Source organism: Melopsittacus undulatus, chromosome Z (genome assembly GCF_012275295.1).
Source record: "Melopsittacus undulatus isolate bMelUnd1 chromosome Z, bMelUnd1.mat.Z, whole genome shotgun sequence".
Taxonomy (NCBI): Eukaryota; Metazoa; Chordata; class Aves; order Psittaciformes; family Psittaculidae; genus Melopsittacus; species Melopsittacus undulatus.
Window position 1 is genome coordinate 83732748 of NC_047557.1, and position 19262 is coordinate 83752009.

Below are 19262 nucleotides of genomic sequence, written 5' to 3' on the forward strand. Positions count from 1 at the left end.
AAGACTCTTGGTCAGGAAGTGTTACTTCTTTGTGTTTTTACAACGTAGTATAAAGTTCAAATTTTAATGAAACCTCATTTTCACATAGTGGAGGCTGTGATACAGTTTTCATTAACTTACAAAACATTCTGCATTTCAGGGGAGAACAGTAGTATGCTTTGAGGCATGAAACAGAAGGCTTGATCTAAATCTGTTGGAGTTTTGGGCTGTTATGATTTGCAGTGATGTGTATATTGTTCTAAGATTAAAAACACTAAAAGGTCTGTTTCACTCATAGTGACTTTCTAAATGGGATTCTCTGCAACTGTTTCTGTTTACTGTTCTGTTCCCAGTTAAAAATATATTAATAAAGTTTTGTTTCAGAATTGAACTTACAAAGCCTGATAAATGTAGTAAACTCAGTTCATTACTTGGTTGTTTTTTGTTAGTTTCTTTTCAGATATGTGTGATGAATATTTGAAGTCTGGTGTGGAGTTGTCAGTTTTGGCTATAGCTTTAGTCATTACAATAGGAAGGTATTATTGTATTTTGTTCTCCAAATAATTGAGGATTTTAGTGCATTAAGTTCTGTTGCAAAGTTTTAGAAAAGCTTTTTGGGGCTTGGGAGGTGGAGGGGGGGGTTGTGGAGTTTTTTTGTTTTGTTTTAGTAGGTTGCTGCCTCTCTGTTCTGGCCCCTGTCTGAAACCCAGGCTAGTCACCCTTCTCTGAATATGATATGAAAGTGAGTTTTGGTGTTTGGGGAGTGGGGGGGACTGACTTAGCTTTGCATCTCAGAAGTCATGCCAAATCTGTATGGAAAGATCACTACATTTTGTTTACGAAAATGTACATATACTCCTTTAAAATTTTTATTAAATGAGAAGGATGAATTTATAGTTTCTTCTCTGGGTATTTTGAATTGGGTAGTCTCCTTTTATTTGGCAGTGGATACAGACCATGCCAAGAGAAGCTGAAATGATGAGGTTAGCCTTGACCAATTTAACATCTTTGTTTCTTGAAGTAAATGTCTACAGCTGTTCCTTTCTTAGGGGTGTTTTATCTATGAAGTCACTGGGGAGGCTGCTGTTGAGCTATTTAAAAGTGGGCTGTGATTCAAGGGAAGGTGGGATCAAAACTGGGATGTGTGTACTTGGCTCAAGCAAGGGAGAGGCAGCTTGTGTGAGCAGTTGTGAATGGGCAGATGTGTGTGTGGTGAGGCAGGCTGAGTCAGAGCTGAGCCTCCTCTGAAAGAATGCGTTTTGCTCCTGTGTGCTGGGAAAATGAAAACAGGAGGGAGGGGACTGCACTGCCTCTTCACTGGGGACTGGTGTTTCCTGGGGAGTGAAGCTGGTCTCATCTGTGGCAGTGGCTGTTAGGAGCATGCTGATTCATTAGTCAGTGGGTGGTGAGGACTGCGTGCAATCTCTGAGGGAGGAAATGGCTTGGTTGCTTTAGGGAGAAGGAACATTTTCTGTTACTGCAGGATGTGTGGATGGAGCATACAGATAGTGTATCTATAGCATATCAGTTAAATACCCTGGTGTTGTGAGATAAGGATTTACTAGAGGACTAAAATAGGATATGAAACTGAGGTTTTGCATCTTGTGCTCAAGTAGAGCAGGTTTGGTTTGGTTTTTGGGTTTTTTTTTTTTTTAATAATGGGGAATTGTTGTCTGCTTCTGTATTCAAATCAAGCTTGGTTTTTAAAATATGAACAGATGTTACAGGAGCCATGTCCCTGCCTATTTTTAACAGCAAAGCTAACTCCCAGGTAGTTGGAGTTGCAGGTGAGTTGCTGATTTAAATGCAGATGAAAAGAAATAGCAGACTAGTTGAAAGAGTATAAAAACCAAGGTGAGACACTAGATATTGAAGGAGTGTCTTTGAGACCATGCCAGCTGGCAGGCAGAGAAAGCATGAGCACAGCTCAACATAGCATATTAGACCCTAGCATATTCATGCAGCACCTTCTCATGTTGATGGTTCTGTTCCTCCTCCGTCCAGATAATCTGCCAGGAGATAAGAGTGTTTACTGTTGTTTAGTCAGCAAGCAGAAAACTTATTATAACACTAAAAGCCTATCCCAGTGAAGTAACATGTATACTTTTCTCATTTTAAAAAAAATCTAATGCTACTTTGATTTGTAATGGGAGTTTGAAATAGAAGATGCAGTTTGAAGTGAAATGAAACTTCTGTAAAGCAGCCACCCGAACAAAAACTCAGCTGGTATAAGCTAGTGAAAATTGCACATATCAATATGTGACATTTTACCTATGTCTCAAAATCTGCCAAACTAATTAGCTTTTGGCTATGTGAGTGTGTGGAGAATGAAGGTGCAAAATTAAGGAGAACTTACTCTGTATAACAATCATAGAATCACAGAATAGTTAGGGTTGGAAAGGACCTCAAGATCATCTAGTTCCAACCCCTCTGCCATGGGCAGGGACACCTCACACTAAATCATATCGCCCAAGGCTTCATCCAACCTGGTCTTGAACACCGCCAGGGATGGAGCATTCACAACCTCCCTGGGCAACCCATTCCAGTGCCTCATCACCCTAACAGTAAAGTATTTCTTAACTTAGTTACACAGCTGTCTGCTATCACTGTCAGTAAAGCTGTACCTGGTTTGGTTTATAGGATGGACTGTACTCTGACAGAAAGCTGTACAAAATACATTTTCCTTATGTATGCTCCTATAATGATGTTTCTTTCTGTAGCATTAAATTAATTCACTGAATATGAAATTGGTAATTGCCTCACTTCCAACACTTCCTCCTTCCTGCTGCTCTCTAGTGCTTTTCACTTAAGGGTTGAAGTTTTCCAAGACTGACTTCTGGATATTACGAAAAGCACCCAGAGGTGTGGGTAAGATTTATAAAATTATATAAATACAGTTAAATACAGGTTAGCAACAAAACCTTAAAAGGGTTATTTTAACGAAGGCATCCTTTATCTACTTCTAATCAAACTGTATAGCTCATTAATACTAACGTGTGGTTGTTGTAGAAATAATGTGCCTTTTTCCTTTGTTTTTTTACTGTGACTGTCTTAAGGCAACTTAGGCAAGTTTTTAGAAGATAACTGTTGGATTTTGAGGTGACATAACAGATCATGAGCTCCTAGACAAGAACAGTAATTTATTAATAATTCTGTTAAGTTCGGAAATTGAAAGGGAACTAGCAAGGCTTTTATCTGAAAAGAAGGCAATTTGTGGTTAAACTGTTTTGGCAACAGCCTTAGGTGGTTTCCATTCTCCAGAAAGAGGAGACTGGAGAAAAGGAGTCTCAATTTCTTTCTCTAAAATCAAGGAAAATGCACCGGTGTGCTTTATTATGTGTTTTAATGAGAGAAAAGTTCCTACGTATGCATGTCTGGTTTAAATGTGAATTATACTAAATTTGGATGATGATACAGTATTTTTCAAAACTCAAGTATCATGCTAATGAGTTCAGCCTTCAGAGATGAAATATGTATTACCTGAGTTTTGAAGACCTGCCACATGGTGTGAGGCTTTCCAGGGCTCTGATTCAGGAGCAAGGGCAGAGTACTTTATCTGTAAAGGTCAGGCTGAATGCCAGACGTTCCCCAGCTGCTCTGTCAGCAGCTCAGCTGTTGGTCAGCATGCTTGGGACATAGTAGGCATCAGTAATCACATCACCTCTGTCAACTTGTTTCCCTTTTCCCCCCTTGACTTTTGAAGACTTTCACAGAATTTTGATTGTTGCTCAGGCTTGTGGGTGATGCTTAAGGCATTGGACTGGGAGTACTGAGCCCTCAATAGCTCCATCGAAGCTACGTGCTGTTGCACTGACGTGCAAAGTTTGCATACAATGCACTAGTAGTGGCAGTGATAAAGGTAACTGAACAGCCACTGAAACAAAGCAGTTAGTGTTAGCATAGTATTCGTCGTGGAGGAAACAAGCAAAAATTACTCTGCTTGTGGATAACTTGGAACAGTTGCATTTTGTCATCTACAGGAAGTCCTGTGTGAACATTTGATGTCCCAGGCTTTTATTGTGGGCCAGAAGGGTAGGAGAGGACAGATGAAAGGTAAACCCTAAAAGAAAGATCAGAAAAATGCTTTTTTGCTTCCTCAAAAAATAACTAGCATTACAATACAGGTTGTTTTGCTTTTTCAGACCTAGAGTTGAGTGATGCTGCTCTTTTCTTTAGAATTATTCTGCATTCTTCTTAGAAGAGAATGACTTAATAATTCTAACAGCCTCTTCCAAACTGCTTCAATGCATCTATTAAATTGACTGTGCATACTTCGTTTATTTCTTGTGAGATGAATGAGTGAAGATGGTGCTGAAAGGGAGTAATGTTGTATTTTTTATGTTTAAAATGATTAATCTTGAAATGAGGGCTGTGGGAGGTGGTTTTCTGGTAGTCCATGTCTTACTCATGTTGGTTCTAACACCTCTGCTTGCACAGGCTCTTGGCTGGTTGATCTGCACTCTGCATACTGTGCTGTCATCACGGAAGACATGGGTGTGATGACTTGCATAGCTAAGTCTGTGAATAAAGGACAGAAAACAGCTCTGTGCTTCTCAGTGGAGACCCTGCAGTAGGAGAGCTGATAGGCAGAAGATATGCTTTGCTTAATCTTATTATTTGATCATTAAGCTACTGCATGTTTTTACTGATTAAAACCTCTAGAGTACATCACTTCATACTGAAGTGTGATAAGTTGTAAAAATCAAGCTTGGAGATTAAATGTGTATTTTCTTTGGCAAATAACATGTTTGTCAGTTGTTTTTTTTGTTAGTTGTTCCCTTTCTTCCACTTACGGGTTGCCTTTCATGTCGTTCAGTACTTCTGTTTACCAGGACAGCCTTAGTGTTAGGAAGGCTTATGTTCCTTCTGTACCTCCCGTGGCTCTAAGACTTTGCTTTTTCTGCTTGAGTGACCTTAGCTGATGAGCATGGAAGGGAGCAAGTTGGCACAGTCGGGGTGCTTTGAAATGCACCATAGTGCTAAACATCAATTATACTTTGAGGATTTGCCAGGGGATGAGTTTAGAACTGTTACAGGAAGTGCTGTATGAAAATTCCCCTACCTAGCTGGGTTACTTTTCAAGACTAAAAAACCTCAATAGGGTTTTGAATGCTTAGGCAGTTTATAAATGTGAAGAGGGTGCAGGCCTGCGTGCATCATTTGCCTCTCTGTCAATTCAGCATAGACAGACTTCTGTGTCGTGAGGGGTTTTGACTTGCAAAGTAGACTGAAATGACTCCTGAGGGTTGATTTTTTTTTCTTTACAGTTTAGGGAATTTTGCTGTGGTGGACTTTTTTTTTTTTTTTAAGACTGATGTCATTAAATATAAGGAGTCAAACTCATTTACTGTTGTATTTGCTTCTTTTTAAATTTCCTGTGTGGAGATTAATCTCTGGTCTTTGGAAGGGGAAATACTTCTGCTTTAAATCACTGTATCATCTGCCATTATCTAAGATGTAGGGCCTTAAGCTCTTGCATTATTCCTTGTTGCAGCTGAAGGCACTGTGCACATTGATGCTGCAGATGGGGTTTGATCATGTGGTGGTACTTCTCTTGAAAAGCCTTTCAAAAATGCTAGGGTAGACACAGGAAGCCTAATTTTAGCATGGTGTGTGTATGTATAGTGTGTTTTACAAAACTCCGACCAGTTAGTAAATTTGAAGAGGACTCAAACTGGTGCTTGTTCTTTGTTGAAAGAGCTCATGTACTGGGATAAAGTCCAGTGTTGCTTGGGAATAGGAAAGCATGTGTTGCTTTAACCATTTAAATGTGCTGTAAAGAATCCTCCCTGACTGGCAGCATGCCACTTTCTTTGTGACATGGAGCTAAGCTGACAAGCAAAACAGTTACTTTAACTGAAAGCAGTAACATAATTCTAACCAAATCCTGGTGCACGCCAGTTTAAAATGAGAACACATTTTAAATTTATTCCATCCAGTACAGTAGGCAAAAGTTACAGCACTCACTTGATTAAAATGAGCTCTTGGAAAGGAGGCAGGAGAAACTGTTAAGTGGAGTCTCATGTTACCAACTGGTTTGGAAGTTCTTGTGAGAATATGTATAGAAGCTTCCTGCATCAGTATTGTCACTGTGCAGGCATGTGTGCAAATGCTTTTAAATTTATAGCATCTGTTTTGCTTTTATTTCAGGTGTACTTGAAGGCACCTATGATTCTTAATGGTGTTTGTGTAATCTGGAAAGGCTGGATAGATCTTCAGAGACTGGATGGTATGGGCTGCCTGGAATTTGATGAAGAGAGAGCACAGGTAAGAAAGTCTGCCCATAACTACTGTGCCTTAGACATTCTTCTGTTCTGGAAGGAAACACACAGGTAGTGATCACATGTTCTAATGTGCTTGTTTCCTGCCTGCACTTTAGAGTACTAATTCCAAAGAAAACTCACAGTACAGAAGCTCAGAAATAAGTGGTTGTAGTTAAACTAGTGTTTTAAATCAGATCAAAATATTAGGGGCAGGAGTCATCCGTAGTTTACAGCTTTGTGGGTGATTTAGCACTGTTCCTATGCTAGAGTAGTACATCGTGAAGTACTTGAAAAGCTATGTCTGTAATAAGTAATGATTCAACTGGCTGGTCTGTTTTAGCAATTTATTTTAGGGTGTTTGGGGTTTTGAAGTATCTTTTTGTTTTATTACATATGGGGGAGGATGAGTAGTATTTTATCATCTCTTTAATAGTGATTGTCTCTGCTCTGTTAAGGTATGGCAGTTTTTGAGAACCTGCTTCCTGTCTGCTTGCTTCCTACCACCAAAGTGATTTGTCTAGTGACTGAATTTGTTGACATGCACAAGAGCAAAGTAAACACAGAGGAAATAACTTTAAGTACATATCACATATATAAGGTTCACTTACTCAGCTGTAGTGTTCCTTAATTTTGTCAGACTTGAGATGCATCCTTGCTTTTGAGATGTAGTTTTGTAGCAAAGTTACCAAACTGATACTAAAACCATCTATACCAGGTTTGTGAGGGCTTCCACACAGTGGATAGTAAATTGGGTGTAGTAATGATTTTAATCTCTTATTTTGTGATGAACTCAGCAGTTCATTTCTGTAGTTTGATAATTTAGAAATGTTAGAACTATATGAAGAAAAAGTCCAAAGTGAGTCTGTGTACAAGGGGGTTTTTTTTGTATTTTTTTTACATGGAGGTATGAATAGCTGCAAGTTTTGGGGTGCCCTGCCTCTCCCTAACTGAAGAAGCCAACTTGCACATTAATGAGATCATGTCATTGTGACTGTGTTCTGGGTTAAGTAGAAATACTTTGTGTCCAAAGAGTGTCTGTGAAATAGTCACAGCCCCTCAAGCTTTCTTCAAGATGCCTTGAAAGAGAGGGTATGCTATGCTATTTTGAGAATATTCAGTGCCTCCTTTTGTTAATCCATGGGAAAAGCCACAGAACCAAGCTTTTACTGGAATGCTGCTATTTGCTGTAGCATTAACTTCTTCCAAAGCTGGGTGCTGGCATTTTGATCTAGCTAAGTTCCAGTGTATTCCTTGGAGAGTTAACTGCTGTAGAAGCTGTTGATTAAAAGACCTTTAGACTATAACAGCTTCCACAGTGAGGTCAGACGTAGACCCCTGAGGGCTGTACAGAATAAATGCCGAGGTTCTTGAGCTCTAGCTATGAAGTTTGATACTTAACATTTAAATCACATAACTTTTGGACTGAGATGAGACTGATTTGGATGTTCTCTCAGAAGCAGATAGTGACATTCTTCTCCAGAATTGGATAGTTCCTGAAAAAAGTGGGAACCCTTCCAGAAAGGGTAGTCAGGTGACTTGTGGGTTCAATTTCTTTTTTTAATTTCCTGATAAATGTCTTTGCATGCTCTTGGTTTATTTTAGTTCCTGTATATGCTTTTTTAACTACACTTGAGAATTCCTTTCTGTTGCCTTCAAGAGAGTGTTTGTGCACTGAGCATGTTATTTAGCCTTTTTGTTTTGTTGTGTTTAAGGTGGTTTGGGTTTTTTTTTGTTTTTTCTTTTTTTGGGGGGAGGGGAGGGGGGGTGTTTGCATGCTTTCACGTGTCAGGGCTTGCTTGAGTTTTGGGTACAGGGTGCTGAGCTGGAGGTATTACATGGTGTGGTTCTACAGAGATATGCCTTCCCTCAGTTGCAGTTATAATTTGTCTTCAGTCTGTGCTTCTCAGTGATTGCAGAGAGGTCACTGGTTGTTTTATTTGCTGCAGTAGTAGTACCTAAAAATTCCCAGTGTCATAAGGCACTAGAGACACAAAAGTAAATGCACCCTTGTATTTGTCAATATTGTAAACGTTTGGGCAATCTTCTGCATTCTTCAGTTTCCTTTTTCCTGTATCTGTCATTTTGCTTCCTTTTTTTATAACTTTTAATATTGCCAGTGACAGTTGACCTAACTGCTGACTTTGATACCGAAATAACACTGTCAGAAGGGGTTAAAGTGCCTCATACTGTCCAGCATAGTGCTTGTGGGTACCCACTTGTCTTTTGTAACAAGAGGTCCTGTTGGCATTCAGGCACACACCCATATGCACCCTGTACTCCTGTTTTCTAGAGGGCTTTCTCTTATGCAAATAGAAACTCTTAAATAAAAGAATTCTTAAATATTTATTAAATATTTAAATACTAATATTTAATATTAATATAAAAAACTTTCTTAAATGGAAATAAAAAAAAACCTGCATGTTTGTATCTTTTACTACTTACTAATACTGTGAATGAATAAATTTTTTTTTGCTGCTACACTTTGGAAATTATGCTACCCTTCAGGTCAAAAATGTTTCAGAAAGAGAAAAGACATGCATGACAGTGAAGTATTTAAAATTTAACTTTTAAGCTAGTGTTCTTTCCGTTTCATTCACAGCCTGTTCGTGTCTGACTACTAAGCTGTCTTTTTGTTATGAGAGGCCCAGATTCAGCAGCTTGTTAAGACTTCAGTGGGCTAACACACAAAAACCTCTGCATATGTGCTTGAGTATCTTTCCCTGTTTGGGGCTGAAGTTTCTCTGGATTTGATATTTGTCTTGGGGGTCATCAAAAGGCTGTTTCTGTCTTCAGCACTTTTGTATCTCTTCTGTAATAGAGCATTCTTGCTATGCCTAGTTAAAAGTGATGGTTGTTTTCACAGTGTTTTCTTACCAGGCTGCTGCAGGAGTAATGTGTATGAGTGGAGGAGGAGGGTTTAAGCTTCTCTTGTTTTTTGTTTGTCTGCATTGGGGGGTTTATTCTGTTCTGTTCTCATGTTGAATATAGCTCATGTTTTGCTGCTTCTTTTCTGAATAAATTCATACCAGAAGCATTTTCACTGATTAAAATGAAGGTGGATAAATTATTTGGTCTCATACAGCTGAATTCACTATGCTATAATTACTAGATATGAGTGACATTTGAAAAAAATTTGTTAAATTGTTGTTGTACAAGATCCTGAGGTGTTTGTTGGTTTCTGTTATCACCAGAGGTAGAGCAGATTTTTTTTTTATTCTTAAAAAACTAAGTTCTGATGCTTCCCCTCTCCCCTTTTCTCAGACATTAGTAAACCAGTGTTTCAGCTGTCAACATGTGTTTGTTCTAGATGTCAACATACTGATATTTTTCCTTATGAATTTCTAATTTAATTTCTTTTGGTTATGACCATTCTTGTGCAGTATTCTGGCTGAGGCTATGTTAGTCTTTTATTTTATTACCACTTTAAGGTGGTAAAATGCAAAAAACTTGTATTAAAAAAAATACACTTTATGTTTATAAACAGGGTCAAAAGAAATAGGGTGTTAAACATGTAATATTCGTAAATAAGAAATAAGGTATATTTTCTGTAGTCAACTAGGAGACAAGCATATGTATCTTACTTCTGTCCTGCTGCATTATTAAGAACAAACTTACTTTCCACTGTCTGACTGTGGTTTCTATGCATGTGCAAACATTAAACTGTAAGGGCCAAATTCTACTCTTAAAAATAGTAGGTAGTGTTAAAATGTCATCTTATTGGCAGCTTTAAACATTGCCTTTTGATGTAACTTTCTGGGGAGCTGTCTGTGCAGAGTTGTTGATTGGCAGATGTTTGTATTTAAGTGTGTTAGGCCACGGGGGGCACTCATTCACATCATTTCACAAAGTAGCTTCAGGGTGCACCGTTGTGCCAGCGGCAAAAAAGGCAATTTAACGTTCTCTCAGACTAGGGATGCTTTATCTTAAATTAAAAAATGTATGCACTTAATCCCTAGTTGGGCTCTTAACATGCTTGTGTCCTCTAACAGTCAAGGTTAGGATTTTACTTCTTTAAAATAAAACTATTAATTTGAAAAAAAACATTTGCATGTATCTGGGAATCATAAACAGTGTTAGTAGTACGTATAGCTGAGGAGTTCGGAGGAGGGAAAGCCAATACAGTTTATCCTTTACTGTTTTGTGGAAGCTCTTTAGACATGTCTCCTCCATTCTGAGCACTTGAAAATTCTGTTGGGGAACAAAGCCATCTATTTTAATTCTGATCAAAATTTGGGCTATAAATAGTCTCTTTAAGAGAATTTTTTTGTAACCCAATTAACAATGGGTTACATATTGATAACGCTTTATTTTAAATTTTTTTTTTACTATAAATGCATTCCTGTTCAAAAGCCGTTGTTGGAATAAAACAGGGCTGTCAAACCTACAGGTTTCTTCTGTATTGAATGGGAATGTGCACAAATTAGTACAGTAATAACTTCCACTTTGCATTTTCTTATGCATCTAAGTTTAAACAATTTAAATTTTACGTAAAGATCACAAATGTTTCTACTGATGCACCTTCAGCAGCTTTTGGTAAAATTGAGGGTTTTTTTGGGTTTCGTAATTTAAATGAAAGATAATTAAGTTCATCATTTAAATGAAAGATAATAAACATTATTTATATAATAATACTGGTGAACTGTCTTAGACATACCTGTGAATACTGCCTTCAGAATGACTTTCATAAGAATAAAATGCATTGTGTCTTTCACGTAACTTTTGAGAATTTCTAGCTCTAAAAGAAAACAGCATTTTAAAATATTTTGGAACAGCAGGTCTCCTTTGAAAATGTGTTTTAGTAGTAGCTGTGTTGCAGCTTTGGATCTCTACTGCAGTGAGGAAGGTGAGTATTATTTCATTAACCTACATTGGCGTTTGCTGGAACTTGTCTGTATCCTAGCAGATTCTGTAGGACATTCTTGTAATTGCTGTTAAGTGTTTCATAAAATTCAAAAGAAATGTGATCTGGTAGAAACGAGGATAGCCCCTTGTGTCACTCTGTTGTCTGGTTTGGTAGCAGGAGGATGCATTGGCACAGCAAGCCTTTGAAGAAGCTCGGCGGAGAACTCGTGAATTTGAGGATAGAGACAGGTCTCATCGTGAGGAAATGGAGGTGAGGGTTTCACAGCTGCTGTCAGTAACTGGTTAGTACTTTCCAAAACCTTCAGATTTGTTTTCATTTGTTTGTCTGTACTGTTTGTGTGTTTGCTGTCATTTAAAAATTGCAAAATACATTGTTTTTAACTCATAACATGAATTTCAAGTTTTGATAAGAATTCTCTGATTTTTGTCCTTTATTCTTTCTGTAGATAATCTCTGTGGGTACTTAAGCTTCAAGGGTACATTTCAGTTCATTTGGTCACAGAGCTGTTATATCTCTCTCAACTGATTTAATAGCAGAGGAGGGATCTTTTCCACCATGCAGTTCTTACAGACACAGGAAGGGCTTTGGGAGCTGTGGGCACGTAATTTTGTAGCTCACTACCCTGTGCTGTGGAAAACATTACCAGGGTAATGACAGATGCCACAGTCTGCTTTCTTTACAGCCTGGTTTTATTTACCTCTCACATTTTTCTTACTGGCAGGGAGTCTTACTCCTCTGTTTCACCTGTGTAGTTCCCCTTATCCTGTTCTTGGCTTCTCTAGGGCCCCATGGTCTTGAATCTTTTTCTCTCTTGATGAGAGCAGGTATTAGTGGGATCAGGCAAAGAGGAGCCAGGAAAGAGAATGGAAACCAGCTGCTCTGACATGTCAGAAAGGCAGGAGGTGTAAGAGGATGGGTAATGCGTAAGGAGAGTTTGCAAGTTGAGACAGGCTGTAGGGATAAAAAAGAAGCACTTTAAATTTCTTACCTTTACTAACTTTGTGGTTTTTATTTCCTGCTTCATCAGTACAGCCTGACTTTATTATAATCAAATGTGATCAATATGCTGCTTCTTAGGTTTTCAGAAAATTCTGTTGTTACTACTAGGCTACTTTTCTGGCATCCTTATGAATAATTGAGATTATTAGACAGGCTTTTTTCCCTTTAAAGTGCAATTGGAAAACATTGGCATGAGAATGAGAGGAGAAGAAGCAGATGCAAAGAGCAATACTTCTCACTTTGAAGGAATGGCTGGTGTGCCTCTCCTTGCAAACACTGATGTAGCTAGCTCAGGTATCAGCTGTGTAGTTAAGGTAAAATCCTTGCCTTGGAGGCCTTGCTGCAGCAATAGTTATTGTGCCAGCTCTAAAGCACTGGTTTAGATCACCTACAGAAAGGAAGTAAAGGCAAAAATCACTCACTTGAAATATGTTTAAGGAGAATGAAAAATATTGTCAAAAGGTGCTTCAAATTTGTGATGTAGAATACAGATTTTTAATAACTGTAATACATTTTTATGCATACTTTATATTTTACTGTACATGTTTAATATTTATAACCAAGAGATTGTTTGTCTCAATTACTTGTAGTTCTGTTGTTTTTTTTTTTTTACATTTCAGTTTTTCATTTGTATGTTTGGCCACATGTTTGGAATGTTTACAGATGAGATTTTGCACTCTGAATCTTAAGACTGAATAAAAATAGTGATCTTTGGGGTAGGGCAGGGGAGAGAGCTGGGATAGACTTACAATGCATTCCTAAGGAGGAATCAGGTTTCCAAACCATTGTTTCCCTGACTTTCACTTCAGTTGTATTCTAATGCAGTGTTGGGGAGAATCAAATGAACTTTAATCAGTAAGCACTTACATAAGGTGCTCATGCTCATCATACAGGATTCTCAATCGAAAGTAACGTAGAAACGTGTATTCCTATGTTGTATTTGTGGCCTGTACAAAACTTTCCAATGCCTACATGCTTGGTCAGCATGTACCCTATTGACAATTGTGTTGCTGACAGCTATAAAAACATTAGTCCAAACTGTATGGTGTACTGTTTGTCTAATTTCAGTAGTGAAATAGTGCCTTTGGTTGTACTGAAGGTTTTATGGCTAGAAAAAGTAGCTTCTGAGTGTGCTGAGTAAATTTTTATGCATGTTACACTACACACAGAGGAAGATGCCCTCAGTATAATCTCTTCAATATGATAGCTATACAACTTTCATCATTCCTAAAACTGAAGATTTTTCTTTCCTGCTAAACATGGGCAGTAAAATTCAGAATTGCCAGCCCTGGACAGGATCTCATCAATGTTAATGATTATTGTAGAAATTTCAACACTGTATAAAATCAGGATATTCTAGACAACAGAATTATGGCTAAAATGCCTTTAATAGAGACCAGATTCTGCTTCAGTGGGGGAGGGAAGGGGAATCCTGCAATATTCCACCCACTCCTACTCAAAACAGAGGCGCCAGCTGTTTGGAAACATTTATCCACCCAAAGCCTGGCAGCATATGAAAATGATCAGATTCAGTTCTTTTCTTACACAGAAAAGAGGCTGTATAAATAACATTCCCTAGTCTTAAGTCTCTTTGTAGGCTTCTAAAACAAAGTGGTATATCCTTACCTAGGAGTCATCAGTGAAAGCTGTTGGAAACGATACAAATGGTTTGTATGTGGCATTGGATATTAGAATGGTGATACTTAAAAGGTGGGAGGAATAGCAAGTGCAGTAACAGCTTAGGACTAATCGCTCTACTAATTTCAATTTTTAAGTATGCTAAAAAAAGAAACCCAACCGAAAAAGACACCATCAAGAAAACCCTCTTGAGTGCCATCAGGTTTGTTTGCCTTCCTTTCATCACATAATGTCACTTCCGTTGATGAGTTCATTAGAACAACAGATCTTTTATTTTAATGAACATTTTCTTTGCATCTGAGGGCAGAATCAGTAGTGGTTGATAGTTTGTGCTTGAATTTCCAGAACTTGATCAGATTTCTGTGTAGTTACAGCATGGTAATGTAAATAGGTATGACTGGATTTGGGAATTTTCATTGAGATTTAAGTGCCTTTGTGATGAACAGTGTTCTATTGTATTTTCAGTATTTCAGTTTGCAATACAAGATGCTTTGGGGTTTTTCTTACCAACTTGCATAGCTTGGTCACATCAGAAACTGCAGATACTGCCTCTCTGTTCAGGATTCTTTTGTTTCAAAGATGCTTTTGAAGTCAGTGAGTGTTTTTAATTAATGCATTCAAAATTAATAATGAATTCCTATGGCTTTAACTTCCACAAAAACGTTGGAATGCTGACACAGTAAATGTTTAATGATACACATGAGGGAAGACTTTATCCCCAGTTAAAGTCTACGGTAAAAATAAATGATTGCGTGAAGTCTTGTCAGTTCAGGAACACAGACCAACTTGGCCAAATTGCAGTATTTAGTGGCTTCATACCACTAAGGGAAAATTCTTTTTCCATGAGCAAGTGCTTTACAATAGGGAACTTGGTCCAAGGCTATTTCTTTAGGGATGTGTTCTGGAACTGATGCCACTGAACAGGTATATGAATTTGAAGTACTTGTACATTTGCCTTTGCCAGACTAACAGAAGAAATTGAGAAAGCTAAAGGAATAGCAGCAAGGCAGATGCTTAATTTTCATTACTTCTTTATCAACTGAAATGCAACAGGATAGTCTAGTTGTTATGCTGTGTTTTCAATATGAATAACCACAGTTGAGTGTCAGGATGAAAAGCGTTCTACAGAAATCAGTGAGGTTGCTGTCTAGATGTACCTGAATCTTCCAGCACAAACTTCTGCTTTTTGTTTGGTGTTCTGACCATAGTAGTGTGCATTACACTGTCCAGAATGAGAGAATTAAAACAGCTCCAAGTTGATGAAATTAGAATACATTGAAAGTAACAGCATGTGTTCAGTCAGGAAAAGCATCAAGCAGGTGCCTCCTGCAGCTCTTCACTGGAGCAGCAGGTACAAAGCGGTGGATTTCAAGGGTGTAGGTAAAGAGAAGAGGCCAATTCGTATGTTGCTGTGTGCAGATAGTTGTCTTCCTAAAAGTTTGTTTTGTATAGGCAAACTGTAACTTCAGTTTTTAAGTGATCTGTTCGAGTGCACAGTTTGTCTTACTCTGCTACTCTTGAGCTTAGCCAGGGATGTTCTTCAGATTGCTCCATTTTTGGAGGAGGGTTGGATCTTGTCTCAGTTTTACAATGTAATTCTGTTCAACCAGCATCTTTTAAAATAATTTTTCTGTGTTGTGTTCATTTCCCATGCTACTGCCGTGCACTTTATTTTAGCAACACCATGAGTAAAGAGGCAGAGTGGCTTGCTCTTCCCTGAAACAGTCTAATCTAGCAATTTGTCTGACTGTGGGCTTATGCTAAATATAAATTATGTTAATGGCTAAGCAGAGCCATTTAACAGTACTGCATGAAATTCTCATTTAAAATCCTTCATTGTGCTGGAGAAGAAGAAGAAAGAAAAGTAGTAGAACTAACTTTCCTATTCTTCCAAGGTTCTAGACAGTGAAGTTATCTTCTCTTTTATTAAAAAAAGAAGGGGGGGTGTGGAATTTAGGATGAAACGACTAGTGTATATATATAAATGCTCTAATTTTTGTCAAATAGAACTGGCTTCAGAAGAAAATACAGTATTGTGATAACATTGGGTTTTTTGTTTTTGTTTTGTTGTGTTTTTTCCCTTCTTTCTCCCATCCTTATCAAACTCTCTGATTTTTAGGGCTTTTAATGAGTAGAATTATATATTTTATGTTCACACTTAAAATACATACTCTCAAAACTGACAATATGAAAATAGTATAACCTGTAATACAGCTTTTTGGATGGAAAGAAACCCCAAATGTTAATTCTTCTTATGTGGTGAATAGTGCAGACTTGATGCATGATTGTGTATGTATAAGTGTTTGTATTATGAGTATATGTGTATATATATATATATACATATATATATAATGTGACATGTTTATATTCAGGATGAATACAACACAATTTTTAGAAAACAGATTAATGTGTGTGTGATGCATTGCCTCAAAAGGCTCTACAATGTGAGTGCAGTACAAGTAGGCCAGTAAGGTTAAGACTAGATTGTTTCTTTACTTTACAAGAACTTTTCAATAACTGGTACTTATGTAGAAGTGCTATGGAATGCATATCTCACAAAAACAATTTGTGCTGTACAGAATCAATGGTGAGGGTAGTACAGAGGAGATCAATCTTGCAAATCAGGCAATACTGTAATATAAGCATCTTCTTGCAGTCAATGAAGGTTAGAAAAGGGCTGAGCAACAGATGAATACTGTCTGGAGACAATCAATATTAATTATAAATTTATAACCTTTATGCGAGCTTTCAAACAATACTTTCTAAAAGGGAGAATTTAACTTTTTTTTCCCTTGGAAAATAAGTTTTCATACAAAAGTAAAAATTTCAGTCTTTAGTGAAGCTCTTGAGCTATACATTTGCTATGCTGCTTCCTTTCTTTGCTTCCTGTTTTTCCAGTTACCAATGTGGTGGTACCAGAATCTGTATTTCATAATAGCTTTTAAACAGAGATGCAGCCGTTTTCAGGCAAGAGAGTGCATCAGGGCTGGTAAGAAAATTATGCTCCTTGGCCTGGTCTTGTCATCTGTAACTCTGCAGCTGGTGGTGGGAGAGCAGACTCAGCATATAACACGATTGATGTGTGTGTTTAGTGAGGAGTACTCTGTTTCTAGGAAGTAGACTGTTGGAGGCTTGAAAGGAAATCTTGATGGAAGTAGGTGCTAAATGATTTTTATCTATGGCCTTTGTCAAGAAAATTGTTTATTTTGACTTTCAGCATAAACTTTATAACATTAATTGTTCTACAAGTCCTTTAGTCTAACATCCAGATCTCTCACCAAATTCGAGACTGCTTTCCATTAAGTGGTGCTTGACATCATAATTAAGATGAAGACGACTTCTTTCAAGGTTCAAGTGAAAAGGAGAGTTGACTGCAAAATGTCTGTTATGGCCAGCAGACAAACTCCAGAGACTGGGTCTGGGCCACAGTCTTACACTGATAGCTACACCTGCTGGGAATGTGGTAAAAATCATATCCCCTGCTGAGTGCCAGCATGTTGTAGGTACAGTCTGTAGTGATGATGAGGTAGGTCCCTTTGATGCTGTAGCTAAAGACTTAGAGGGAGAGTCTCTATTCAAGCCCCACAGAGACCTGAAAGCACACAGGGTACTTCATCAGGCTCTGATTGTGACCAGAGAAGTTCTGTTATGCGTAAGCTCTCATTCTTGCTGTGTAGTAGTGGCCTGGTTTTGCTGACTTTAATCTGAGAAGGCTGTTTCTCTGCCTCTTCTATTGAGTAAAGGTGACGGAAGTAGACATATGGGTAGCATTTTAACCTCTGCAGCAGAGGTTCTTACTAAACAGCAGCTCAGAGAAGAACTTTCAGTTTGTTTCTTTTCTTGATGTGGGTCTTCTGCAGTAAGGGCTCACATGGAGGTGTGCTTGATTGGAACTAGCAATTTCTAAGTGGTGATCTCTGTGTTTCAGGTTGGGTTTTTTTGGCTGAGGGTTGGGTTTTTTTGTTGGGTTTGATTTTTTGTTTTTTTTTTTTTCCTGCAGTAGTATGCTTTTTGAAAAGTATCTGCAGTGAGTTCTCAGGTTTGTGATTTGTTTTGGTATTTTATTTAAATCCTTTTCAGGAGGTTGACAGTCCTTCTAAGAGAATCCAAATGTTCACTGTTTAGTTTTTCATAACATACCCTGATTTTTCACTTATTTAGTAAATTATAGATGACAGATGCCAAGGCACATAAAGCATCTGCTCTGTCCATTTCAGCAGTATGGAGTTGCCAGAATGCAATTAAAGAATTGCAGTGGAGTTGTGTGTGGAGAGACTTTGTTTTGGCTACTCCTTGTGACAGCCCTTCTTCAAATTACCTCCCTCCTCCTTCCCCATTTACCAGTGTCCCAAGTTACATATGCAGTGCATATTGTTGTACTTGTGATTTCACTGCCTAGTATTCAAAGGTCCCAATTTTGCCTGCTGGTATTAAAGTTATTCATCAAGAGGAAGGGCCATCTTCATGACAGCCCTATCCATCCTTACTGAATTTACCTCCAACTTTCCCAGTTCTGCTTTCTCAGAGCTATCATGCAAACCACATGGTGGAACTGTGTTACCTTCCTGATGAGCCGGTGGTAAAAGGAGTTGGTTTCCTTGGGTGTGTCAAAGGCCTCTTGAGTGTGCACTGAAAGGGGGTAATTACAGATGCTTTCTCAAAGCCAGCTTAAGGAGTTTTATTAGCACTGTCAAATGCACAATCAACTGCAGCATGGATGAGGATTGAGTGACCAGAGGATGGTAGTGTCCGACTGTCTTGGCTGGAGGAACTGCTTGGGTGCCACCCTCCTTAACCACTATTTTCCTTAGGTTAGTTTTTTCCTATGTGCCCCAGTAACAGATGTAAATGCTCCAATGTGGTCCAGAAAAGTCACAATCCTAAGTTAATGACATGATGATTTCAAGCTATCTAATTTATTAAGAAGAAAATTAATGTAAGTATTCCTATATCACTCTCTTGGTAGGACTTATAGCTCATACCAGTTAGGCTATATTTAAGCTTCGGAAAAGCTCAGAGATAACAGGGTTGAAGAGAGCAAAGGAGTAAAAGCATTGCAGCTTCTTGTGTTGTACTCTCAAGGCAAAATGGTTTTGTTAGTAACTTTTTTCAGTTAGTATGTTATTATTCTTACAGCATCAGCATTATGAGTTCAGGATGAATAAATCTAGAATAGCATGAGGAGGCTTTGAAATGGTCTTTTTGCCAGATGCATTCCTGCAGTTCTTTCTGTTGGTCATCACACTGTTTCAAACATCAGAGGTTTTAAATGGCGTGTGAAGTATCTGGGGGTATTGAAACTCCCTGTGTGTCCATCACATTTAACTATTCAACTTCAGGATATTTGGAAGGAAGTGTTTGTTAAGATACATTTATTTTTAGGAAAATCACAGCCTTGGTGGAATCTGTGTACTACTTAAAATTTACGTTGTTAATCTTCAGCTAAATAACAGATGAACAATGTTTGAGGTAGTGCTCCTTTAAATTGAAAATCAGCATTTGAAAAATGAAATATACTG

At 38.0% G+C, this 19262-nt stretch overlaps 1 protein-coding gene across 5 annotated transcripts in view; it reads left to right on the forward strand.

Annotated features, from left to right (window-relative positions):
* CBFB (core-binding factor subunit beta) overlaps positions 1-19262 on the forward strand; it is a 41994-nt gene that overhangs the window by 16887 nt on the left and 5845 nt on the right. For 2 of the 5 annotated variants that reach the window (XM_005152251.3, XM_031051907.2), the window contains 2 exons: positions 6130-6246; positions 11260-11355. In XM_005152251.3, the coding sequence (XP_005152308.1) occupies positions 6130-6246; positions 11260-11355 (213 nt within the window). Of the gene's footprint in view, positions 1-6129; positions 6247-11259; positions 11387-19262 lie in introns of all 5 variants that reach the window. The other 3 variants (XM_031051905.2, XM_031051906.2, XM_031051904.2) reach the window with 3 other exon arrangements.